Raw genomic sequence first — 27,438 nt, forward strand, 5'->3', positions numbered from 1 at the left:
GGGGTACACCACTGATAACCTTAGACCATTCAGAGTAAGAATCATAAACCACTACTCTATGCTGAATGCCACAGGGCATCCCAAAGATGGATAGCCTCTCCATAGGAATCAATTGGATTAATAAAGGATCATATATAAGATATAAATCACACTGGGGCTCTGTATTGGGCCATTGTTGCATTAATAATTATTTTGCTTTGTCTGCAGAGTGCAAAGAGAGTCGTCTTACTGTCTGGCACCCCCGCCATGTCCAGACCTGCAGAACTCTTCACACAGATCGCAGCTGTCAGACCCAACTTCTTCCCGCGCTTCCATGACTTTGGTCTCCGCTATTGCGATGCCAAACAGGTGCGTAACGATTATACTACATAATTATCAATGACAGCGCTTGGGGATCCAAGGCTGGGTGTAGATTAGTAGAATTTGTTTGTTATTTTTTGCTGTAAGAACAGCGCAAGAATGTTCATTTTTCTAATCATTAGTGGAGTCAAATTGATGTTCGTATGTGACTGCAGTGATGAGAAAATGCCAAAGAGCAGGATGGAAAATTTTTCTTGAATGTATGAATTTCTAGCAGTGGATGTGGTTTTCATTTCTACCCATTTGACCTCCGAATGGTTTTACCCCCTTCATGACCAGGCTATTTTTTGCTATTCCGCACTGCGCTGCTTTAAAAGGATTGTAAATGCTGAAGGTTTTTTTTAATCTTAATTCATTCTATGCGTTAACATAAAAAAACCTTCCTTTTGCAGCAGCCCCCCTATTACTTACCTGAGCCTGTCTTTATCCAGCGATGTTGCAGAAGTTTTAAAGCTGCCTGGGAGTCCCCTCCTCATTGGCTGAGACAGCAGCAGGGCGCGATTGGCTCCCCCTGCTGTCAATCAAAGTCATTCAGCCAATCAGGAGAGAGAAGGGGTGAGGCCAGGTCGAGGCTTCATGTCTGAATGGACACAGAGAGCTGTGATTCCGCTTGGGTGCCCCCATAGCAAGCTGCTTACTGTGGGGGCACTCAACAGGAGGGAGGGGCCAGGAGAGCCGAAGAGAGACCCGAGAAGAGGAGAAGCCGGGCTGCTCTGTGCAAAACCAACTGCACAGAGTAGGTAGGAATAATAGGTTTGTTATTTTTCTTTAAAAAACAAAACTTTACAATCACTTTACTGGTAATTGCTCGGTCATGCAACACTTTTGGTGGAATTTAATCACCACTGGGATTTTTTTTTTTTTTGTGATTTAAACAAAAAATGGCTGAAAATTTTGAGAAAAAAAACTATATTTTTTGCATTCTCCTACAAAACGTATCCAATAAAAAAAAATCTAATTTCTTAATACATTTTGGCCAAAATGTATCTTGCTAAATGACTTTGATAAAAAAAAAAAGATCCAAATAGGTGTATATTGATTGGTTTGCCTGAAAGTTATAGCATCTACAAACTATGGTGTATATATATATACTGGAATTTGTATTATTTTTTTTGTTTTTTATATTTATATACTACTGATGGCGGCGATCAGTGACTTATAATGGGACAGCAATAGTGCAGCGGGAAATCTGACACTAAGGCCTCTTTCACACGGGGCGGACCGTATTTCGATCCGCTCCGGCACTTTATTTTTTTTTTTACGGACACAGATGACACTTGTGTCATCCGCTCCGTATGTCTGCATATCATCCCATCCGTTTGCGGATGATATACGGACATAATGTATGTCTATGGGATAGCGGATGACACCGCTGACATCCGATTTTGCGTCCTTTCCGTTTTTTTAAAAAGAAGAAAAATAGGGTTCTGTTCCGTTCCAAAAAACGGAATAGAACTGAAAGGACGCAATCCCATTGACATGCATTATGTCCGTATATCACCCGCAAACGGATGGAGTGATATACGGACATACGGAACGCCCGTGTGATAGAGGCCTAACTGAAGCTGGGGGGAACTGACTAAGGCTTCATGTACACACGGCCTACTTTGACCGCTGGCCACGGGAGAACGCAAAACGCAGCAAAGTCGTTTTTGTCCTGCTTTGCGGTTTCCAGCGGCCGGCGGTCAAAACGTTCCTATCCTGAACGCGATTCTTCCGTGTTCAGGAGAGGGTAGGTTGAAGCTCCCCTAACCGCAGCAGCTCCTGAACTCTGGTAAAAGCTTATGTGTACATTGACACATAGGTTTTTATGGAGTTGAGTTTAGGATCTTCGGCAAAAAAACACCAAAAGCTCCTAAACTCAGGTTTAGGAGCTGTAGATTACATGAAGCCTTACTGCCACTGACATCACCAGTGACACTAATACAGTGATCAGTGATAATGCTATACAGTCCAGGGATTCCAAAACTACGGCCTTGCAGCTGTTGAACAACTACGCATCCCACGAGGCATTGTAAAACTCTGACATTCATATACATGGCTAGGCATGATGGGAATTGTAGTTCCTGAACAACTGCAGGGCCATAGTTTGGGAATCCCTGCTATACACTATCACTGTACTAATGACACTGGCTGGGAAGGGGTTAACATCTAGGGCGACCAAGGGTTTAAATGTGTGCCTACCTATGTGTAATGTGTGCTGATTTCACTAATAAATCTTTGTTTCTCATCCCTGCTTCGCAGGGAAGAGGAACAGAGAAGTTGCTCCCTCTGTACGGAGCCTTTGATTGCACACAGCCAATCAGCAGGTCCCGGCCGTGAATCATTGGCCGGGACTTGCTGACAGGCTCTCACTCTGTACAATCACATTGGGTGCGGGGGGGATTGGGGGCGTCCATGCACATACCCTAAACCCAGTAGCAGGCAGCAATGTACGGGTATGTCGCTTTGCCTGTGCAGGTTGCCTATATGCAGTACATTGCGGGCAGTCTGCAAGTGTTGGGGGGTTGGGGGCGTCCATGCACACACCCTAAACCCAGTAGCAGGCAGCAATGCACGGGTATGTCGCTTTGCCTGTGCAGGTTGCCTATATGCAGTACATTGCGGGCAGTCTGCAAGTGTTGGGGGGTTGGGGGCGTCCATGCACACACCCTAAACCCAGTAGCAGGCAGCAATGCACGGGTATGTCGCTTTGCCTGTGCAGGCTGCCGATCCGCAGTACATTGGGGGCGGTCCGCAAGTGGTTAAAGTCCATTCCATTCATTCCAAAATCAAATGTTAAAAGGAACTTGAACTACTTTTGAAAGACATTGGAATGTCTTCTACTTACCTGAGCCAAATCTCAATACAATGCTGTGCATTAGAGCAGCGGCTCTCTCCCTCATCACAGGGCAGATGATAGCAGGGGGAACCATTGGCTCCTGCTTCTGTCAATCAAATCCTATCATGAGGGAACAGGGCGGGGCAAAGCCCCACTGTCTGTGTCTATGGACCCAGGCAACGGGATTTGGTAGCGAGCACACAACACCCCAAAAGAGGAGGATCAGGGGCTGCTCTGTGCAAAACCATTACACAGTGCAGGTAAGTAGAATTTGTTTGTTATTTTTAAAAAAAATGAAGGTTTAGAATCAATTTTAGCTGCTTCTTTTTTTTTTTTTTTCTTAGATGCCATGGGGATGGGATTACTCGGGATCCTGCAATCTGGGAGAATTAAAGCTTCTGCTGGAGGAGTCCATAATGGTCAGAAGGCTGAAGTCAGATGTTCTGTCCCAGCTGCCATCCAAACAGCGCAAGATGGTTGTTATTGCACCTGAAGGCATTAATGCCAAGACTAAGGCTGCACTCGCAGCAGCAGCTAAGGAGATGGCACAAGGCTTCAAGAGTGTAAGTTAACCGCTCTGTGTAAGGTAGCAGAGCATGAACAAGAGGACGTGGCTGTGAAGGTGGGGAGGGGGGACAGGTTATGACATGAAGGGGGCAGTTCTGAATATGTGGGGATGGTTTGAAAGGGGGGGGGGGGCCCAGAGCACATTAATGTGGTGGGAGGGAGAGTGATGTGAAAGGGAAGCAGTGCTGTGGGGGAGGATGATGTGAAGGGGGGCAAGTGCTGGTGGGGAGGGGAGATGTGAAAGGGGGCAGTGTTGTGGGGGGGGTAGAAATGTAAAGGGGGGCAAGTTCTGTGGGGTACATATGAAGAAGGGGGGGGCAAGTGCTGGGGGGGATGTAAAGGGTAGAAGTTCTGTGGGATGGGTGAGATGTGATAGGGGCAGTGCGGTGGGATTGGAGGGATGTGAAGGAAGGCAGTGCTATGGGGGGGGGGGGGAGATATGTAAAGGGGGGCAGTGCTGTGTAGGGGAGGGGGGTTGTTGGGAAGCGGGCAGTGGCCACTAATGTGAAGGGGAAACTGATGTGAAGTGAAGACTGTGATGTGCGGGGGATTGAGGACACTGATGTAAGAACAGGATTATTATATAAAACGAGGCGCTGTGATGGGAATCTAAGACATCACGCAAACATGCATTTTGGACCTCTGCTGAAGAAAATGTTAATTATCGGACCTCCATGAATTTTAATTCAATACCCCAATTCTAGACCAAACTTTTTTCTTTTAGTTTTGGCTAGAGTGGAGAAGACCTCTTTGAAGAGATTTCTCCTTTCTGTCCCAAGGACAACATTGTCCCCCTGATAGAATGGAGACACTTAGAGCAATCACACAATGACAGGGGCTTTAGTTTTCCAATACTAGACTTAAAAAGTGCTTTTACTTCTGTCTGTGTCACCCATGACGAGTGTATGTTCTGGTGACATACTAAGCAATAAAACTGAGAAAGGTTCTAACACTCCCCCACTATGTCTAAAACTGAAAATAAAAAAGCTTTGACTGGAGATAAACTTTTTAAGGCCCCAGTCACACAGGCGTACCCTGTGTACACCCAAGGGCCAAGTTTGCCCAAACAGGATGCAAAGGTGTTGTCTGCATCCGCGTGCAGGCAGTCCCATTCACGTCAGTTGGGACTCAGCGAATACACAGAGCCAGAGCTCCCAATTTGACATCTGTTTGGGCGCAGGTGCATGGCACCAAACGCAGACAATGTGAGTGGATGTGCTTTGAAGGCTCGATGTTCTATAATCTGTACATTTATTTTAGTGAAAAAATAAAACGTTTGACCTTTTATACTTCTTTTATCACCTACAGAAAGTACAAGAGAAAGAAGCTCTCCTCCTATTCTACAACAGAACTGCAGAAGCCAAAATCCGCTGTGTCGTGTAAGTACCAGTCGCCCTACACACATGTACAGTCAGGTCCATAAATATTGGGACATCGACACAATTCTAATCTTTTTGGCTCTATACACCACCAGAATGGATTTGAAATGAAACAAACAAGATGTGCTTTAACTGCAGACTTTCAGCTTTAATTTGAGGGTATTTACATCCAAATCAGCAGAAAGGTGTAGGAATTACAACAGTGGGACCTATATCTGAGAGGTTAAGAGAAGCAGTCCTATTCTCCCAGGCTATCATGCGTTGCATGTAGTCACTTCTCTCCATCTCACAAGCCCAACCAGCTAAGGAAGGCACAGGTGGCTGGTGCCAATGTCTAGCGATATCAGAATGGACAGCCTTAAGAAAATGTCAAATTTAGGCTTTTCTTTATTTGTTTATAGGAGCCTGGCAACATAGAAAGTATAGTTATGCAAGGTTAATTTTGGAATTTATCCCCAGCAAGTATGTCATATAATTGTAGTATTTCCTCTTTAAAGCGGAGTTTCACCCAAAAGGGGAAGCTCTGCTTGTTTGCCAGGTACCTGATCCCACTTCCGGGTAAGATTGCCACAATCATTGTGCTGTGATCTACGTAATTTCCACCAACTCCTCCCCCCACCTTCTGGGAGACACAGAGGTCCCAGAAACAGCAGGGACCATTCAGAAAGCACAGTGTTACTCACGCATGCGCAGCAGGAAACAGGGTGTGAAGCCGCAAGGCTTTACTTCCTGTTTCCCTTAGTGAAGATGCCGCCACCTGCACCCAGAGCCTATGAACAGGCCAGCTTGGGGTGCCGACATTGCAGGATCCCTGGACAGGGAAGTGTTCTTATATTAAAATTCAGCAGCTACAGTATTTGTACAGTATTTGTAGCTGCTGACTTTTAACTTTTTTCCCTCAGCTGGAACTCCTCTTTAACCACTTCAGCTCCGGAAGGTTTTATCCCCTTCTTGACCAGGCCATTTTTTTAGATATGGTACTGCGTTGCTTTTACTGACAATTGCGATGCTGTACCCAAATAAAATTGGTGTATATTTCCCCCCACAAATAGAGATTTCTTTTGGTGGCTTTTGATCACCCCTGCGGTATATAGCATTTTTTTGCAAACAAAAAAAGAACCACAATTTTGAAAAAAAAAAACAATATTTTTTACTTTCTGCTATAAGTGCCAGTTCACATTTGTGCGATCACAGAGATCGCATGTAATTCGGAGCGCACTGCTCCGAAAATGCGATTTCTGTGCAGTGCAAATTCAGCCATACAGTTTGTATAGTTTGTATGGCTGAATTCGCACCGCAATTGCACTGAAACACGCACAGGACCCTTTTTTTGGTCCGCAGCAGAATCGAATCGCATGGTGGTTCACACTAGTGCGATCCGATTCTGTGCGAACTTTCAGATCGCACTGCGATATGCGATCTGATCTGGGAGTGTCATTAACTTTTTTTTTTTGTCGTTAATTGACACCCCCAGCCCACATCGCATATGGCAGTGTGAACTGCCAGGGATGCGATGTGGGAACACGCTGTATATTCGCAGCGTTCCCGCATCGCACAAATGTGAACCGGTACTAACACATACCCAATAAAAAATGTAAAAAATCGAATTTTGTCATATTTTTAGGCCAATATGTATTCTGCTACATGTGTTTGGTAAAACAAATCTTAAGTGTATATTGATTGGTTTGCACAAAAGTTAAAACATCTACAAACTTACATTTATGGACTTTTTATTTTTTATTGTTTTTACTAGCAATGGCGTCAATCAGACACTTTTTGGGGACCAGTGACACCAATACACAGTGATCATTGCTTAAAAATATGCACTGTTACTGTATAAATGACACTGGCAGGGAAGGGGTTAACACCAGGGGCGAGCAAAGGGTTAGGTGTGCTCCTAGGGAGTGCTTTCTAACGGGGGGGGGGGGAGGGGGGTGAATATGCTAGAGGAAAAGAGACCTGTGTTGCACACAAGATCTCTTTTTTTACTCCCTGACAGAACAGCGGTCTGCCTGGTTTACATAGGCAGGCCACTGTTCTGTCATTCCTCGGAACGATTGGCGGGTCCCGGTGGCTGCCGGGCCCGCTGATTGGCTCCCGCTGTGTCCATTCACAGCGGGAGCGGCACGCGCCCCCTACATCACCTGCACAAAATCACATACATGTACGTGATTTTGCGCAGCTGAGCTGCCCTGCCGCAATATACAGTATATGCGGTGGGCGGTCTGGAACTGGTTAAAATATGACTTTAGACAACAGAAATAGTGAGACTGGGACAAGTAGAAATAATTAGGGCAGTTTTACTTTAAAAGCCTTTGCACCCAAACTTTGTGTGTAGTGGAATAAAGTATTCTGCCCTCATTTTGTGTAGGACATCTGATTGGTTCCTAGTTGTTGATTTCAGTGATAATTATACCACTTTCATTATCTCTTCCAGAGAATACATCATGGATCTTCTAGAAAGTGGGAGAGAAAAGTTCTTGGTTTTTGCCCATCATAAGCTGATCCTGGACAGTGTTTGCGATGAGCTGGGGAAAAAGGTAACAAGAAGATCATACCAAGGATAGCTGGCATATGAGGGGCATGAAAGTGTCTTAGTCCTGATATGTATGAATACAACAAAGAAGAATGCCCAAGGGACTTTGTAAGACACAAACCATGAGGTATAAATTGTACGAACTTTATTAAACTATAAACATTTTAGTACATACAATTGAAATAATTCTAATGAACATAGGTACATAGATATATGCATGGGTTTCCATCTTTACATAAATCAAAATAGAAGTGACAGTCCAAGGTGTAAGAGCCGGTTCACATTAGCGCGCCTTGTCATGTGACTTGTCAGCCTGACAAGTCGCGCTCCCTCGCGGTCCATTGACCTCTACAGGACCCGTTCTAATAGGATACAAACTGTATGGCTGAATTTGCATCGCACAGACATTGCATGTGTTTTTAGGAGCAGTGCGCTCCGAATCATATGGGATATTTGTGATCACATTAGTGTGAACCGGCACTTATATACACAATTGCATTTATATACAGTATGTTTCTCCTGAGGAAGCGAGCTTGGTCTTGTGAAACACGTAGAGAAATTTTACCATATATACATTTACACCTTGGATTGTCAGTTATATTTTGATTTATGTAACGATGGAAACCCATGCATATATCTATGTACCTATGTTTATTAGAATTATTTCAATTGTATGTACTAAAGTGTTTAAAGTTTAATACATTTCATACAATTTATACCTCATGGTTTGTGTCTTGCAAAGTCCCTTGGGCATTCTTCTTTTTTGTATTCGTAACAAGAAGATCCACATTCAGAATGCTAAGGGCTGTACTGACTGTAAAGCTGAACTCCAGGTTAAGAACACAGATGAAATTGATATATAAGTGAGCGGTTTTATTTAAAATTCATATCTCTGTCCATTCAGACCTATTTTATTTCTGCTGCAGTACATAACCGCCTACAGATCTTGCCACCCCCCAGCCAGTGACTGGACAGTAAAAGGAGAAGTTCCCTCCCTTGCTCGAGCTCAGCTGTAAAGGGCCTTGCAAAAGACTGATACCAGGACAAATTCAGATACTTACACTGCTTGCATTCTTTTTTATCAAGTACATTTGAGTCTTTTACATCTACCTGGGGTTCATCTTTAAATACATGATCCGTTCTAAATTCCTGAGTGGTCTATACATCTAAATCCAGTATTGACTTTACACTTGTTTACCTGTTACCGTTTCACCTTTTTTTGTTAAATTGGATATTTCACCCCATAGGGGTCTGCTGCCACCATTTGACTGTTGATTGAAACCTTGACTAAAAATACTTTTTTTAACCTGAGCCATTCCATAACTAGTGACATACTTGGAATTCATGTCTGTTTTTGTAACCTTTTTTTTTTTTTTCTATGATGGAGCGGTGTTTTAATGGATTGATTCATGGAAGATGTGATTATTTATAAGCAGAGACTAACAAACCACTTCTGCCATTTGTTTTCATATATTTGCTGGAGAATTAGGTAATAAAGTGCAATAGGGCTTATTTACCCTTGCTGTCAGGGGGAGGTAAACAATAGGTATTTGAGCTTCCGTTATACCGCCCACTTTACCTTGCAAAGGCAGCAGGATGGGGTTGTATATAATGCTTTGCATTGCAGCCATGGCAAAAAATTATACCCACCATCACTGAACATGACCCATTCAAGTAAATGAGGTCAAATAAGGCATCGTACCCAGCTTTAGCACAATGGTGCAGGTTTAAACGTGGTTATAAAGCCTAAATGTTTTTTTTTTTTACCTTAATGTGTTATTTTAGTAGTATCCTTTCAGCACCCACCCCTCTCTTTATAACTTTCCTGAGCCCTCATTCTATCCAGCACTGTGCCCATCTGCAGCAGCTCTCTGGTCTCACAGGCTTTGCTAAGGCAGCAGGAGCCATTGTCTCCTGTTGCTCTCAATCAAAGCCTGTGGCAAGGGGAAGGACCGAGCTCCACTGTCTGTGTCTATAGACACAGGCAGGGGGGCTCGGGAGTGAGCCTGCACCAGTGCCTCCATAGGAAAGCAGCTACCTATGGGGGCACGCTCCAGAAGTGCAGACAGGAGACACGAGAAGAGGAGGTAAGTATAAGTTTGTTTTTGTAAACCTTTTTGCATGTAGAATCACTTTAGGTGTAATACAGGCACTGGAGAGGCAACATATAACTTCCCAACTGCCTGTCAACTGCTTTCTGCAAAGTGATCCACTGTGGATTACTTTTCAGAGGGGTAGCAATGGCTGCTGCAAATGTCAACTAGGCCTAAGCCAATAGGGACTCTTCTGGAATTCTAGTTTCCTTTAACTTTATATTTATAAACACATAAATGTATTTCCCATCTTACAGAATGTGGGCTTCATTCGTATTGATGGTAACACCGCATCGGCGGACCGCCAGTCACTCTGCCAGAAGTTCCAGTTCTCGGACAAGATTAATGTTGCTGTTTTATCCATTACGGCTGCCAACATGGGCCTGACCCTGTCCTCTGCTGACCTGGTGGTGTTTGCAGAGTTGTTCTGGAACCCAGGGGTACGTAACCTGTGTTTATTTATTTATTCATTTTTTTCTTTTAAAACAAAATTTAGGTAAAACAAAAAATAGCTAAATAAAGCCTAAGAGCCGGTTCACATAGGCGCGACCCGACTTGCCGGGGCGACCTGTGAAGTCGCGGTGCGCAGCTCGCACCGCGACCTCGGAGCGGCATGCACTTCATATAATTGAAGTCAATGCAGGTCGCTCCAGGTCGCCCCAAAGTAGTACAGGACCCTTTTTCTAAGTCGGAGCGACTTGTGTCGCTCCTATTAGAACGGGTCCTGTGCTAATCTATAGTAGGCGACTTGTCAGGCGACCAGGTCGCCTGACAAGTCGCCCCAGTGTAAACGGCTCTAAATGTTTTTTTACCTTAATGTGTTATTTTAGTAGTATCCGCTCCAGGCTCCTGTGGAAAAAATAAAAGTCAGCCAGTCACCTGTCCCACGATCCATCCGATGTGCTCACCTTAGTCAGTCTCACCCGCTGTCTTCTTTCCTTGGCACCGGCATCTTTACTATGGGCACCTGGGTTTGACAGCTTACAGCTTTACAGCCGGGGGCCCACTGCACATGCGTGACCTGCGCTGCGCATCGTGATTGGTTGATGCAGTCTTCTGGGACCTGTCAGTTTCCCAGAAGACTGCAGCGGGGGGTGGAGGGAAGAGAACTTCAGTTTCCGACGTGGAAGTGGGAGCGGGTACCCGCTCCTCAAAAGTGCTAATTGTTCAAGAGGAGTGGGGGACGAGTCCTTAAAGCGGAACTTCCCCTTTTGGGTGGGGCTCTTTTTTAAAAAAAACAGCTTTTGTTGCAATACTCTACTTTGAATCATAGCTGTCCCCCAGTAGTACCTATTTCCCTCCACAAGATGTCAGCTGTTTTCCAGGTTGAATGGTTTCCAGTGTCATTCAGTTCACTTCCATCAAGCCCAGACTATCATGGACACTCCCCCTCTGGCATCATCATCATGTAGCCTGGGCTCACGAACAGCACTGAACAGCAATAACAAGTGAGAAGAATGATAAATGGACTCAAAAGTACTCTTAAGCAGACTGGCCTGCAGGCAGCGGATGTTTTAGATAGTGATCGAACGATTATCAACAAAGCCGATATATCGAGGGCCAATCTGCATTTTCCTCGATATATCGGAATCGGCCACCAAGGTGACCGATATTGCCGATATTTCGGGAAAGTGCTTGTACCGGAGTGATGCCTGCAGCTAGAGACATCACCCCGGTACCGGCGTCCATAGCCGATGGTCGGCTGTCTTGTAATGACAACCGATGCGGCCGAGGAGCCGCTCGGCTGTCATTACAAGGAGCGGGAGGGGATGTCCCCCCCTCCCGCCGCCTTCCGTGGCTTGCCCGGGTCTCCCGTCCCACCGGGAGACCCGGGCATCCTACCTGCACCGCCGCCGAAGAGAAGACCTGATCAAAGCCGCATTTGGGGTATTCGGCGCCAAATTCAAAAAAATAACAGCATTCAAAAGAACCAAATGTGGCGGAGAAGCCGCCCGGGTGTCATTACAAGGAGCGGGAGGGGACGCCCCCCTCCCGCCGCCTTCTGCAGCTCGCCCGGGTCCCCCATCCCATCGGGAGCCCCGGGCAACCAGCCTGCACGGCCGCCGAAGACCCGATAAAAGCCGCATTGGCTCTGATCGGGTCTCCATGTAAAAACTCGGCGCCAGATTTAAAAAAATGACAGCATTAAAAACAGCCAAACTTGGCATTTTGAATGCCTTTAAGTGCAAAGGAGGGGTTTGGGGTCCCTCCACAAGAGTACATGTCAAGTGATAAAAACAAAAAAAAAAAAATTCATTTTTAAATGTATGAAAATATCAGGCCAATACCGGCCGATACCGATATACATTGGCCAAAATATCGATATCGGCAACAAGAAACCGATATCGGTCAATCACTAGTTTTAGACATCAGTTATGGTGATCACAGAAGCATATTTTTACTTCGAATACCAGCACTATCCATAACATCCTCTGCCTGCAAATCGGTCTGCTTAGAAGTACTTTTGAGTCCATTTAACATTCTATCGTTACACCCAGCCCTGATGAAGGGGGATTGTGTGGCCCCCAAAATGCGCCAGCTGTCCTTTACCCTGCTTGTTGTAACCATTTGAACGATAAAGACTTTTGACTAAGGATTTTTCATTTGGCAATATCTTTGACCGATTAAACTTAGATTTCTAAACTCGGGTGAATGTCCTCTCCTGGAGAAGCTGGGTGAATGTCCTCTCCTGGAGAAGCTGGGTGAATGTCCTCTCCTGGAGAAGCTGGGTGAATGTCCTCTCCTGGAGAAGCTAGGTGAATGTCCTCTCCTGGAGAAGCCGGGTGAATGTCCTCTCCTGGAGGAGCTGGGTGAATGTCCTCTCCTGGAGAAGCTGGGTAAATGTCCTCTCCTGGAGAAGCTGGGTGAATGTCCTCTCCTGGAGAAGCTGGGTGAATGTCCTCTCCTGGAGAAGCTGGGTGAATGTCCTCTCCTGGAGAAGCTGGGTGAGTGTCCTCTCCTGGAGAAGCTGGGTGAATGTCCTCTCCTGGAGAAGCTGGGTGAACGTCCTCTCCTGGAGAAGCTGGGTGAATGTCCTCTCCTGGAGAAGCTGGGTGAATGTCCTCTCCTGGAGAAGCTGGGTGAACGTCCTCTCTTGGAGAAGCTGGGTGAATGTCCTCTCTTGGAGAAGCTGGGTGAATGTCCTCTCTTGGAGAAGCTGGGTGAATGTCCTCTCCTGGAAAAGCTGGGTGAATGTCCTCTCCTGGAGAAGCTGGGTGAATGTCCTCTCTAAAAAAAAAAAAAAAAAAAAAAAGTAGATTAATTGGACTGAGTTGCCAGTAGGGCCATCCACTGAGCGAATTTAGGACGTTTTTTCGGGAATCGGCTGAAATTCTCTTGGTGTGAGGGCAGTTTTGCCTCTTGTCATTAGACAAATTGAAAAGCTGCTACCGCTCCAAAGTATCCCACAAAGCTTCTCTGTGCTATGGCTCAGCCGGGTGCCAGAGCTCAGGAGATCGCCACCACTGCACACAAACCAAGAAGAATCAAGCTACACTCCACAGTGTGGCTTGGGAGTGAACCCACATGAGTGCCCCCATAGAAAGTGGCTTTCTATGTGGGCACTCGCTGAAGAGGAGGAGCCAGGAGTACTAGTGGGGGAGCTGAGAAGAGGAGGATCGTGCTTCTCTGTGCAAAACCATTACTCAGAGCAGGTAAGTATAACATGGTATTTTTTTTAATTAACCACTTGCCGATCGGTCACGTTGACCGTACTGCGGCAAAGTGGCTCGATTCTGTCCAGCGACGTAGACCTACGTCGCTGGACTCCTCCCCCCCCATAGGCGGCGCTCCCGCTGTTTTCAGTCACAGCGGGTGTCGGGCCAGGGGAGGAGCGGTGGCGGATCTCCTAAATGACAAGGAGTGACAGATTGTGACAGATTACAGTGTTCAGCATAGCTGAACATGCGATCTGTCCCTGTGTCACTCAGTCACCTCCCCCCACACACGTTAGTAAGCACCAGGCATACATTAACCCCTCCCTCTCCAATAAAGTTAACCCCTTCCCTGCCAGTGTCATTTTTACAGTAACAGTGCATATTTATAGCACTGATTACTATAGAAATGTCACTGGTACCCCCAAAAGTGTCAAAAATGTAAGTCAAGGGTCCGATCTGTCCGCCGCAATGTTGCAGTCCCGCAAAAAAAAATTGCAGATCGCCGACATTACGCGTTAAAAAAAAAAAACACCAAAAATGACAGAAATCTTTCCCTTAGTTAGTAAACGCAATAACTTTTGCGCAAACCAATCAAAATACACTTATTGTGATTTTTTTTACCAAACATAGGTAGCAGAAAATAAATTGGCCAAAAATTAAAAAAAATTTTGATTTTTACATTTTTTTGGGGGGAATGTCATATAAAAAAATGTGAAAAATATTGTTATTTTTTCAAAATAAACGCTCTTTTTTTGTTTATAGCACACAAAAAGTAAAAATCGCACAGGTGAAATACCACCAAAAGAAAGCTCTGTTTGTGGGAAAAAAAGGACGTACATTTCCCAAGTCATCCTCCAGGACGGTCACATGAGAGAGATGGCTCCTCCTCCTACAGGAAACACAAGCACAGTTAGGTTTAAAAGGCCGCCTCCCAGGCTGCCCCACAGTTCTTGTGTTTCCTGTCCTGCTTACACAAGCATGGCTTCTAAAACATCCCCTGTTTGTTATTTTTCTTTCCCCTATCCTGGGCAGGCGTCCTGGGATACCTTCTCCTTCCACCAGCCTGGGCCGATAAGATTATCAGGCAGGCAGGTACCAGTAATGGGGGCGAAGGAGGAGGACTTCCGAGGGGGAGGAGGGGGTTGCAAATACCCTCTTCTCTCTCTTCCTTATTGGGGCGGATACAGGTTGGGAGACCTGAGGCCAGGTGCTCTCCAGGGAATCTGCCTCACCTGCTTACCTTGCTCCACAGGGACTGAGGAGAAGCCGACCTATGAGGGGACCATGCGGCCAGCCGGAGGCCGCACCTGAGCCGCACGCCATACCCTTCGGAGAGGTCTGTTCCACGGTGGGCTCCCGATGGAGTAACCAGCGTATACTGCAGCAGCCAGCGTCGCCGCTGTCGCGGCGGATATGACGCAACTAAAATGGCGCCGCCACCGGAAGTGGGGCGGCGGCCATTTTGGAAGTGGGCAAAAGCGCCGGAAATGGCGGGGAAAGCGCCAAACGAGTCCCTGGCGGGAAATTCGTTTTCAAAAGGCGCCAACCCGCACATACAGGCGGACTACTCGCAGGCAAGTCAAGTTGCTGCAGGATTCCTTCCCTCCAGGCGGTCCTAATGGCGGAGGACCAGTCCCTACTACCAGAGGCTGTTGCCTGTGGCCCCAGCCTGAGTATGGTAAGTGGAGGGAAGGGGAAGAGCAGGGGACAACTCCATCGCTCTCACGGGACCCCGCCCCCCCCCCCCCCGGAAAAAAAAAAGGGGGGGGGGAACCCAGGGGGGGGGGGGGGAGTCGGTGGTAGTCCCCTCATAAGGGGGGTAAAGGGGGTAAGCACCCTTGAGGGACGGGCAATAATGGGGTTTTTGTCTCTCTCTGCTTTCCCCTTCTGCAGCTCAAACCCACAGAGGCTACAGAAACAGCGACTAAACCTAAGAAGAAGTACTGCCGCATCTGCGGAACAAAAATCCCAACGGATTCAAACAAACTATTATGCCCCAAGTGCATTAAGAAAGTTATTGGTGAAGAATCCAAGCCGCTAGGGAAAGATTTTCTTGATTTCAAGAAAGAAGTCTCATCCACGCTAAAAGCACTACAATCATCCATAGATGGGATGAGACAGGCGGACCAACCATCCACGTCAGGATACCGCACAAAAACGACAAGAGTTCAAACGGTCACTAGGGCAGTGGAAGAATCCTCAGATTCAGACTCCCAAGATGAGGAAGGAGAACTCCTAGGAGACAGTTCGGATTCAGAAGGGCATGACAGTGGGGTTCAAGAAAAAGTGACCAGACACCTATTCCCATCGGAAGAGACGGAGGAACTTCTAAAGGCAATATACGTAACAGAAGACCTACAAGAAAAGGAAGAAACAAGATCAGTAAGAGACCGACTATATAGAGGACTTCAGGTGCCGAAGACGCGTACCTTCCCAGTCCACCACTCCCTAGAAGGGATCATCAAGAAGGAATGGGAATGTCCAGAAAACAAACTTTTTTTCCCGAAGGCTTTGAAAAAGAGATTCCCCTTTGATGAAGCAGTTGAGGTTTGGGCCAAATGCCCAAAAATTGACGCACCCCTAGCCAAAGTATCAAAAAAGTCGGACCTGTCCTTCGAAGACATGGGCCACTTAAAAGACCCGATGGATAAGAAGATCGACGTGACGCTTCGGAGGGCTTATGAAGCAGGGGCAGCATCCTTTCAGCCTAGTATGGCCAATACCTGTGTGGCTAGGAATGTGTCATTCTGGCTCGAACAGCTTAGGGGACAGCTGGAAAAGGTCCCGGGGAGCGAAGAAGCTCAGGATTCCCTACTCTTAATAGAGAAGGGGGTGGCCTACATGGCAGACGCAGCAGCAGAAGGAGTACGAATCGCAGCCAGAACTACTGGCCTGGTAAACTCTGCAAGAAGAGCCCTCTGGCTTAAAACCTGGGAGGGGGATTATGCGTCTAGGAATAAACTGTGTGGTATCCCCTTCGACGGGAAGCTACTTTTTGGCCAGGAACTGGACAAGGTCCTGGAAAGGTCAGCAGACAAATCAAAAGGATTCCCCGCCAAGAAGAAGGAAAAACAGAAAAAGTTTTTTCGTCGCCCAAGAGGCGACACACAACCCAAAGGGGGAAAACCCAATACCCAGAAGAAGTGGGTATACAATAAAGGCAGGGGTAGACCAAACAACCTCTTCCAGAACAACAGCAGCAATGTCGGCAAGCCTCAGTGACGCCAGAAGGCCGGTAGGGGGGAAACTGAGATTTTTCTTTCCCCAATGGGAAGAATTCTGCACCAATCATTTCATAGTGAATATCATCAAGGAAGGTTACAAGATAGAGTTTGTAACAAATCCTCCCCACAAATTTCGGGTAACCTCTCTACCAGGAACACCTCCGGCAAAGGAAGCCTGGGATATATCCATATCAAACCTACTACAGGAGGAGGTAATAAAGGAGATACCCTTAGCGCATCAAGGGGAAGGGTTTTTCTCCAGAGTCTTTCTAAGACCAAAACCTTCAGGCAAACATCGCCTAATCCTGAACCTCAAGGACCTCAACCGAAGAGTAAGGTACAGGAGGTTCAAGATGGAGTCCATCTTCTCAGTGAGGACGCTACTTCCCGAAGATGCGTTTTTGGTAACACTAGATCTCCAAGACGCTTACCTACATGTGCCCATACACATAAAACATCAAAAGTTTCTGAGGTTCGCAACCAAGTCGGGGTCAAGGGTGCGTCTTTTTCAGTTCCAGGCACTCCCATTCGGAATCTCCTCGGCACCAAGAATCTTTACCAAGATCATGGCAGAGGTGGTCCAGGTCCTCAGAGTAAAAGGAGTCCAGATTATTCCCTACTTGGACGATTTCCTGATATACGGCAAGTCAGAGGCAGAAGTGTTGGGAAGTCTCAGAACAACAGAGAACTTCCTAACATCTCTGGGGTGGGTGATCAACACCCAGAAATCAAACAGAGTCCCTTCACAAGAGACAGTGTTCCTGGGTTACCGAGTCAACACAGTAACACAAAAAATCCTGTTACCAGAGAACAAGATTGTGAAGCTTCAAGAAGCTACAAAACGCCTGATAGACCTACGCCAGATATCAAGAAGAGAAACTATGATGGTACTAGGCCTCATGTCATCAGCCATCCCTGCAGTGCAGTGGGCTCAATTCCACATGAGACCCCTACAGAGACATCTTCTGAGTCACTGGAATGGGAAGACCGCGGAGCTGGACGGTTTAATAAAGATCCCACCATTGGTAAAGAAGTCGCTAACCTGGTGGCTAAAGGGAGACTTATTATCTCAAGGGAGACTCTGGATGCCGACAGTACAGATCAGGATAACGACGGACGCAAGCCTCTTCGGTTGGGGAGCCCACATAGGACACCAGGTAAGACAAGGAACCTGGTGCCACTCTGGGGAGGAAGTATCCTCAAACATGAGGGAACTGGCGGCCGTAAGAGAGGCACTGATAGGATTCCAACAAGAGACAAAAGGGAAACATGTCAAAATCCAGTCAGACAACATGACGACAGTCTCTTACATCAACCACCAAGGTGGTACACGCTCAAAGCCCCTGATGAGAATAGCGCAGGAAATCCTATCGGAAGCGGAAGCAAACCTCTTATCCATTTCGGCAGTGCATATAAAGGGATCAGCAAATGTACTGGCAGATCTACTGAGCAGAAAGCAACTGGACACAGCAGAGTGGGAACTAGATCAACAGGTTTTCAATCTGCTGGTACAAAAGTGGGGCACTCCGGAGGTGGACCTGTTCGCCACAGCGAACAACAGAAAAGTAAGGTCATTCTTCTCCCTACACAAGGAAAGAGAAGCGCTGGGCATAGATGCCCTAGCATTTCCCTGGAACTTTCGCCTGGCATACGCATTTCCACCGATACAACTGATTCCGAGAACTATCAGGAAAATCCATCAAGAGGGGACGAGGGTAATACTGGTGGCACCCTTCTGGCCAAAACGAGTTTGGTTCTCCCCGCTGTGGAAAATGGCGGAGGAGGAACCCTGGATGTTACCAGCTCAGGAAGACCTTCTGGCTCAAAAAGGAGCGCATCACCCCTCCAGTCAGACGCTACAACTAGCGGCATGGATCCTGAACGGAGCATACTATTAAATAAAGGACTCTCTACAAGGGTCACGGAAGTACTGCTCCAGAGCAGGAAACCCGTAACCAGGAGGATCTACAACAAGATATGGAAGACGTACAGACTTAAGATGGAGCACAGCAACAAAAATTTAAAAGACATTAGCACAGTGCTAGAATTTTTCCTGGACGGAGCAGACAAGGGTCTGGCTGTAGGTACCCTTAAAGTACAGGCTGCAGCACTGTCTATTTTCCTGGAAAAACCTATAGGAGAGGATCCTTTAGTGAAGAGATTCTTCAAATCTATACAAAGGTCCAGGCCTAGCAAAAATCTTAGCTTAGCCCCTTGGGACCTAACATTAGTACTTCAGGCACTCATCAAAACCCCTTTCGAACCATTGGAGGAATCTAACTTGAAGTATCTTACTCTGAAAGCGGCTTTCCTTGTGGCAATTACTTCAGCTAGAAGGGTGAGTGACCTACAGGCTCTATCCATGAAGGAACCATTCCTAAAGATTTTTCCGGACAAACTAATCTTGAGGACGGATCCTCTTTTCCTTCCGAAGGTATCATCAAATTTCCATCGGACGCAAGAGGTAGTTCTTCCGTCATTCTGTCAAAATCCAACCTCACCAGGTGAGGAAGTTTTTTCTACACTGGATGTCAAGAGGTGTATCTTGCACTACATAGAAGCTACCAGGGAAATCAGGAAATCAGCTAACTTATTTGTCCTTTTTGGAGGTACTCAGAAAGGTGAAGCAGCTTCTAAATCATCCATAGCCAGGTGGATCAGGATGGCCATCCACACCGCCTACACAGGACAAAATAAAAGTTTACCTGCCGGCATCAAAGCTCATTCCACCCGAGCTATATCAACATCTTGGGCAGAAAAGGCTGGGGCCTCAGCAGAACAAATCTGCAAGGCAGCCACTTGGGCTAGTGATTCGACATTCGTCAAACACTACAGGGTCGACCTGGTCTCCGCCCAGGATCTATCCTTCGGTCGCAAAGTACTCCAGGCAGTAGTCCCACCCTAGGTATGCATCGTTGGGGTCTCATGTGACCGTCCTGGAGGATGACTTGGGAAAGAATAAGTTATTACCTGATAACTCCCTTTCCAGGAATCCTCCAGGACGGTGGACCCCCACCCTATTAATGTTTGGTATACTTAGAATTTGTAGTTTGAGCTAGTCGCTTAAGCAGGCCAGTTCATCTTTTTACAACTGTGGGGCAGCCTGGGAGGCGGCCTTTTAAACCTAACTGTGCTTGTGTTTCCTGTAGGAGGAGGACCCATCTCTCTCATGTGACCGTCCTGGAGGATTCCTGGAAAGGGAGTTATCAGGTAATAACTTATTCTTTCGTTTGGGTACAGCGTCGCACGACCGCGCAATTGTCAGTTAAAGTCGCACAGTGCCGAATCGCAAAAAGTGGCCTGGACGTAAGACAGCAAAATCCTCCGGTGGTAAAGTGGTTAAAAAAATGAAGCTTTAGTATCACTTTAAGGCCCCTTTCACACATACGGTCCGTACAGTTCATCAGTTCAGTCACGTCAAAATGTATCAGTTTTTCACCCGTTTTTCTTCCGTTTTTTTTCATCCGTTTTTTTTTTTACATCCACTACCAATGCAAAAACGGATGAAAAATGGACCGTTTGTCCGTTTACATCCGTTTTTCGTCCGATCCGTTTTTTTGACGGATGAAAAATAGGGCATTCATCCATTCCAAAAAACGGACATTGACGGAAGCGGATGAAAACAGATGTTAATGGATGATCATCCTTTGTCATCCGTTTTTACATAGAGATACAATGATGTCAGTTTTTCATCCATCAACAGATGGATGAAAAACGGACAAACGGACCGTATGTGTGAAAGGGGCCAAAGTAGTGGGAAGTACAGTGGTTTACAGTGGCCTTCTGCCTTCCAGCACAGGGTTACCTGGTTCAAATCCTTGTCAGGATCTTGGACCCATTGAGGTAAAATGCTCTTCTTTAATGTTTGCATGGGTTTCCCCCGGGTACTCCCCCCCTGCACCAAAAATGGCATTTTTGGTGGGAGACTCCCAAAGAGAAATCACATCCAACAGGAGGGGGTGTGAGGTGAAGGGCCATAAATCACTAGAAGTACTAGTGAGAGGGGTCATGTAAAGGGGCAGAGCACACTAATGTGGGGGAGTTGAGGGGTGATGTGAAATGGGCAGAAAGGACTACTGTGGGGGTGATGTTGAAGGGGGCAGAGCGCACTATTGTGGGGGGGGGGGTGTCGGATGATGTGAGGGGACAGAAAGGAATGCTGGGGGTGATGTAAAGGGGCAGAGCACACTAATGTGTGTGTGTGTGTGTGTGTGGGGGGGGGGGGTGACGTGAAAGGGGAAAAGTACACTACAGGGGAGGGGGGGGCAGAGGCGGACACTACTGTGGGGGGGGGGGGTGATGTGAGAGGGGGAAATGACACTGGAGGGGAGGGGGAGAGAGGCAGACACCACTGTGGGGAGTGATGTGAGAGGAAGAAAGTGCTGGTGGGGGGGGGGGGGGGGGGGTAGATGTAAAAGGGGATTCAGAACACTACTATGAACGGGCAGAGGACACTGATGTAAGAACGGGATTGTGATGTGTAGGACCTGAGTGATTGGAAGAACATGGGATTCAGACCTCAGCTGGAAGAAAGTTTTACTGATCGGACCTCTGTGAGTTTTAATACATTACCCGTGTTATGATAGGTTTACATTCAATTTAATATAGTATTTAAAATGTAGCGAAATGGGAACGTTTTCTAATGAATGATAGTGTGTACTGAATACAGGATGTGCTTTTCCTTGAGGTTGTATTCTCTGAATTGCTGTAAGATTGCACATATGTCCCGGGTAGAGGATGATAATCACGGCAGTTGGGGTGCTTCGGTGTGGAGGCTTCCTGTTTATTACAGCTACTTATTCCTTCCAGGAATCTTTCCCATTCTGAATGCCTATTTCTGTCCTTGTACGTTCTGAGCCAAGTGCTCAATCAGCCTCATAGTGCTGAAAATTAGGACTTGCAGCTCTTAACCTTCTCTTGAGGTGCTCAGATTGTTGTGAAGTACCGGGCTCCTGTAAATCTGCCCTGAATTGCCATTAAGCATCAAGTAGCTTTCAAAGAATAGCCGCTTTCAGACCGTTCTGCAGTTCCTAAAATGCAACTGGGATTTAAGAAAGAAAATCATCATACTCGTGATTGCAGTGATATTGTAGTGTAACATAACTTGGCTCCATTCACATTTCTCGAGTTGGAATCGCGGGCAGAATCGCCACGATTCCAAATTGCGTGCCAATCGCTGCACAACTCTCGACAAGCAGCAGAATCGCATTACGTTTGGGGTGCCGACCACCCTATGGCAGATTTACTACTACCAAAAAACAGTATCTCTCCTGTGCTCAAGTGGTGTGCGTAAAGGTAAATGAGCTAGGTGGTTTTTGGCACAAATGGAGCGGTCTTGCTGCCCTCCTCAGGACCAAGGGTATCCAAAAAGCACTACAAGAAAACGGCAAGAGAAGGGCGCACCGACCTTGTGCATTACCACTTAAAAAGTTTTACAAAATCAAAGAAGGTAGCATACTATATACTGACAAACATAGGATATGTACAAGCATGTAGGAAATAGGGACTGCTCGCTTCCACTGCCACTTTGGCTCTGAGGAAGAGGGTCCTCCCTTGAAACTCGTAAAGCCATACAAGGTTGTAAGGGCGCCATCACATAGGATATGTACAAGCATGTAGGAAATAGGGACTGCTCGCTTCCACTGCCACTTTGACTCTGAGGAAGAGGGTCCTCCCTTGAAACGCGTAAGCCATACAAGGTTGTGAGGACGCCATCACATAGGATATGCAACAGCATGTAGGAAATAGGGACTGCTCGCTTCCACTGCCACTTTGGCTCTGAGGAAGAGGGTCCTCCCTTGAAACGCGTAAGCCATACAAGGTTGTGAGGACGCCATCACATAGGATATGTACAAGCATGTAGGAAATAGAGACTGCTCGCTTCCACTGCCACTTTGGCTCTGAGGAAGAGGGTCCTCCCTTGAAACGCGTAAGCCATACAAGGTTATGAGGATGCCATCACGCTATCCAGCAGTAGAGAAGTGTCCTGGAAGCGAGCAGTCCCTATTTCCTACATGCTTGTACATATCCTATTTGATGGCGTCCTCACAACCTTGTATGGCTTACGCGTTTCAAGGGAGGACCCTCTTCCTCAGAGCCAAAGTGGCAGTGGAAGCGAGCAGTCCCTATTTCCTACATGCTTGTACATATCCTATGTTTGTGAGTATATTGTACGCTACCTTCTTTGATTTTAATAAACTTTTTTAGTGGTAATGCACAAGGTCGGTGCGCCCTTCTCTTGTCGTTTTCTTGTAGATTTACTACTACTACAGAGCAGCCGCAGAATCATGTAAATATACGTGATTCTGCACTTCCGGGTTTTGGGTCAGGGAGGCGGGTAAACCTTCCAGGTCAAGTGGTTAAAGAATAATGGCACCCCAAACAGAATGCGATTATACCGCGATTGTCGCACGACAGGATCACATGACAATCACTGGCAACTGCTCCTTTAAAAATCGCATGAAGCTTGTCATCGCCTGAAAGGAAGCGGGGGCAAACATGCAGAGGGCAGCCCATTCAAGTGAATTGGCTAGCCCTATGCGACACGCAAAATTTCATGCAAATCCTACAACCAAAAGCGCAAGCAGGAACGCTTGCTACATAAAAGTGTAAGTGCAGCCATAGGCTCCATTCACACTTCGTGTTTTGGAACCAAGGGCAGAATGGCCGTTATTCTGCCCACGATTCCAAATCGTGTGGCGTTCGTTGCATAACGTGTGTTTGGGCGCCATTATCCCCTAATGGCTTCTCAAATGGGATGCGCTTTTGCTGCGATTATAGCAATTGCAGCAAACCGCGCCTTAAAAAATCGCGTGAATGTTGTCGGCAGTGGCGGCTGGTGCTCATAATTTTTGGGGGGGCACAAACAGAAAAATGAGTGACCAGCGTGCCCCCCAATCAATTCAGAGTGCCACAGCATGCCCCCCAATCAATGCAGAATGCCACAGCATGCCCCCCAATCAATGCAGAGTGCCACAGCATGCCCCCCAATCAATGCAGAGTGCCACAGCATGCCCCCCAATCAATGCAGAGTGCCACAGCATGCCCCCATCAATGCAGAGTGCCACAGCATTCCCCCATCAATGCAGAGTGCCACAGCATTCCCCCAATCAATGCAGAGTGCCACAGCATGCCCCCATCAATGCAGAGACCAGCGTGCGTGCCCCCTTCAATGCAGTGTGGGCTATCCCACCCCCCGAGACCAATGCACTTACCTGGCGGCAGCTTTTCTTCAGTCCCGACGGCGGCTGTAGCGGTGGCTTCTCCTCACTCTGTCCCCTGGCGCGTCTCCTGCAATCCTCCCGCTGCCGCCTCCTCCTCGGCCAATGGCATGCCAATCAGATCCGCGTCCGATACGCGCTTCCTGATTGGCCAGGAGAAGGATCGGTGTGGCAATAGCGAATTTTCATTCGCTATTGTCACACAATGGGTGGGCTTGGGACGCACTGCTCTGCGCCCCGTGCCCACCCTTTGCATCGCCCTTTTAAAGCCTTTGGCTCTAATCAGGTGATGTAAAAAAAAAAAAAAACCCATTAAGCTCCATGCGTCCGACGCCCTGCATGCAGATTAGGGGGCCGGACGCATGGATGGGGGGGGGGGGGGCGGCGCCCCTGTGCCCTCAACACGTCGACCGCCACTGGTTGTCGGCCAAAAAGGAACAGGAGCATCTTTTCGGGTGACAGACGCGCATAGGGAAGCCCAATTGAAGGGATTTGGCTGACCTTATGCAACACGCAAAATGGCAAGCCAATCGCTCAAAAAAAATCACTAGCAGTATTGCTTGTTACCATTTTGCAAAAGTGTAAATGCAGCCTTATGCTGGCCATACACATATTGATTTTCTTTCGAAAATTTTTAGTTGTAAGAACATTTCGTTCAAAATTGTTAATGGGGTTAATGTTAGTTTTCGACTACAATGAGGGGAAAATTTGAAGAAGCATAATGGAAAACTTTTCTTGATTGAACAAATTTTCTGTGGCTCTCGTTCAGAAAATGACATTCATTTTAGAATTGAATGTTAAAAGTACGTTGGTTTATTGGTTGAGCCAGAGGGACTTGGGATTTTTTTTTCAACCTGCGTAACTATGTAACTATGGAAGTGACATTTTCCAACAACATTCATCCATTCATTGAATGTACAAAGAATCGTCGTACTAATATTCCTTGTCCAAAAATCTGCTAGTGTATGGCCAGTTGTACACTGGATTATTCACCAGGTGAAAGAGTTATATCAATCAAATCTCCTTGATTGACCTGACAGCAGTGATCTAAAATATGATTGGTTGCACTTGGCCCTTTATCATTATTGGTTGCACTGCTTTGTTTGTGAAGGTATAGAAACAAAATAGAGTGAATGGGGCTTTTTAAACCACGGTAACTTCTTGGCACCGGCGCCTCCCATCCCTTTAGGGGGGGGTTAAGGATCCCGGGGGCGGGGTTTAAAATCATGTGACCGTTGTGATTGGCAGTCACATGATTGGAAAACTCCTGATCGCTATTTGCTTTTAGTTAGCCGCCGGTAACTGTGTCGGCACTCTGGGCTCTTCCTCCCTCCAAGTACTCCCATAGCATCTATATTTTTACACATTGGCTGATTTAGACCAGAACTCGGTGTGGGAAAGGCATATTCTGCGCGTGCACCACGTTCAAAACGCACTTTGCGATCTGCTGCAGGTGCCAGTACATCATACTTGCCAACTGTCCCGATTTTGCAGGGACAGTCCCCGCAAATAGGAGCCTGTCCCGGGTAATTTATATTGTCCCTGGAAGCGCCCGTTAATCGGGCTACCCGTAAATGTTATGCAGAAGTAGTGCAGCTGGATGGGAGAATTATTCCAACTCTGCTTCCCTTTTCAATTTCCTGTAATTCTCTCTTTATTGAGTAGACCCTATAATCTGATGATAAGTAGGCGGAGATTAATTATGCAGAGTGGACGGAGCTTCAGGGAAGAGGGTGTGGTACGTAATTGATAGCTGTGCTGCAAAGTGTCTCTGGATTTTTTTTTTCAAATGTTGGCAACTATGGTACATGGTTAACGGCACCCCAAAAATAGATTTCAAATGCAGTGTGTTTGCGGGCACCAGATTGCATGCTACCTGAGTACCATGCGACTTGGTGAGGCGTGTATCTCAAAAGCAGTGCATGCACTACTTCTTCTGCATTTCGGTGAGATTTGTAGTCCATTCAAAGGAATAGGATACCAAATTGCACTGCAGGGGAATGCATCAGAATAGAAACAGGAATGCAGACCATGTTCATGAGCGATTCTGGGGTGAACCGGTGTTCTGTCGATTACTGCAGATCCTCGGATAATGCCTCCGCCAATCTGCGCATGCGCACTGTTGATGTCACGCCAGCTGATCAGCACATCAGCTGGAAGTGACATCACTACTCTGCATGCGCAGATCGTCGGAGGCATTATCTGACGATCTGCAGTAATCGACAGAACACGCAATGAGCAGAGAGCGAGACAGAATCTGACGATTCGATTCTGCCTCCGAGCTTTGCTGATCATCCGATGATGCCTCCAATGATCTGCAGTAATCGACAAAACCCTGGCCCCGAATGTCTTCTTTATTGAGATTTTTGATTCATATTGTTTTCCTTTCTTCCATCGGTAGTAATAATTGTGTGTGTGTTCTGATCTTTGCTGGTGCACTCCAACTCTTTCCAGGTTCTTATTCAAGCAGAAGATCGCGTCCACCGGATAGGACAGACAAACTCGGTGAATATTCACTACTTGGTGGCCAAAGGAACGGCTGATGACTATTTGTGGTAAGAGATACCTACCTGCATGGATGTCCTCTGCTTAGAGTCCTTCAAACACTGTAATTCCTAGATGTAACGTGTACCCTTAACCCTTGTCGAACCCATTCTATTCTGATCTAGTGACACCATTGCAGCATGAATGATTAATGAGTCCAATTGTCTTACATAAACTCATGCTTTTTATGTTCCCCTCTATCAGGCCGATGATTCAGGAGAAGATCAGGATTCTGGGCCAGGCCGGGCTGTCTGAGACCAACTTTTCTGAAATGACAGAATCAGCTGACTATATTTATAAGGTGAGATGTCATCATGGTTGTAAGCAAGAATTTCGTTCCCATTATTGGCTGAACACTTACCTTATGAAATTGCTTGTAAACCTCTGAAATGAAAGTATATCGTTCCATAGTGTGTACTTGCCTCAATCCAAAGCACATAGTGTGGATACTATCTGCTCTCTCCTCCCGCTATCTGCATGAGTCACTTCTGAAAAGTTATGGCCATACCACAGAATCCTTTGGGATACCCTCGCCCCCTCCTCATGCACACAGCAGATGATTGACAGCCTCAACTGTGCATGTTTCTCTATGAGACGGAGTGGGGGGGGGGGGGATTTGTTCCTTCCACTCAGGTCTCAGATTACACTTGGGTCTCTGGTCTATGCTGTGCAGTGTGGGGCATCAGATCCCTACCCCCTGCCTTCTGGAGCTCAGAAATGCTGTGAAAATATGTGCTTTAGAACAGTGTTTCTCAACCTTTTTTCAGTCAAGGCACCCTTTAAAAACTTGGGACATTCTCGAGGCACCCTTTAAAATTTATGGACAGTCTAGAGGCGCCCCATTCTAAAATGTAAAAGCTTTTCTAATAGTTTTACATAATGCAGCAACATCCACAAGTCCAAGTAGGACACTCGACAGAGGGGATTACTTCTTCCAAAGCAAATATACTTTTGCAAACTGGTACTGACTAGTATTCCAATGTTTCTCTTCTCCCTCAGTTTTTCTCCATCACTCAGCTAATGTGACGCCATCGCTGA

The 27,438-nt window shown here is 46.7% G+C and overlaps 1 protein-coding gene across 2 annotated transcripts in view; it reads left to right on the top strand.

Annotated features, from left to right (window-relative positions):
- The window catches only part of SMARCAL1 (SNF2 related chromatin remodeling annealing helicase 1), a 109,527-nt gene that overhangs the window by 74,085 nt on the left and 8,004 nt on the right, over positions 1-27,438 (top strand). For both annotated transcript variants that reach the window (XM_082262242.1, XM_082262243.1), the window contains exons 10-16: positions 208-348; positions 3,526-3,744; positions 5,057-5,127; positions 7,565-7,667; positions 10,014-10,196; positions 26,311-26,411; positions 26,605-26,701. In XM_082262242.1, the coding sequence (XP_082118368.1) occupies positions 208-348; positions 3,526-3,744; positions 5,057-5,127; positions 7,565-7,667; positions 10,014-10,196; positions 26,311-26,411; positions 26,605-26,701 (915 nt within the window). The remainder of the gene's footprint in view (positions 1-207; positions 349-3,525; positions 3,745-5,056; positions 5,128-7,564; positions 7,668-10,013; positions 10,197-26,310; positions 26,412-26,604; positions 26,702-27,438) is intronic.

The sequence above is a fragment of the Pelophylax lessonae genome (genome assembly GCF_965119305.1).
Source record: "Pelophylax lessonae genome assembly, chromosome: 6".
In the NCBI taxonomy this organism is placed as follows: domain Eukaryota; kingdom Metazoa; phylum Chordata; class Amphibia; order Anura; family Ranidae; genus Pelophylax; species Pelophylax lessonae.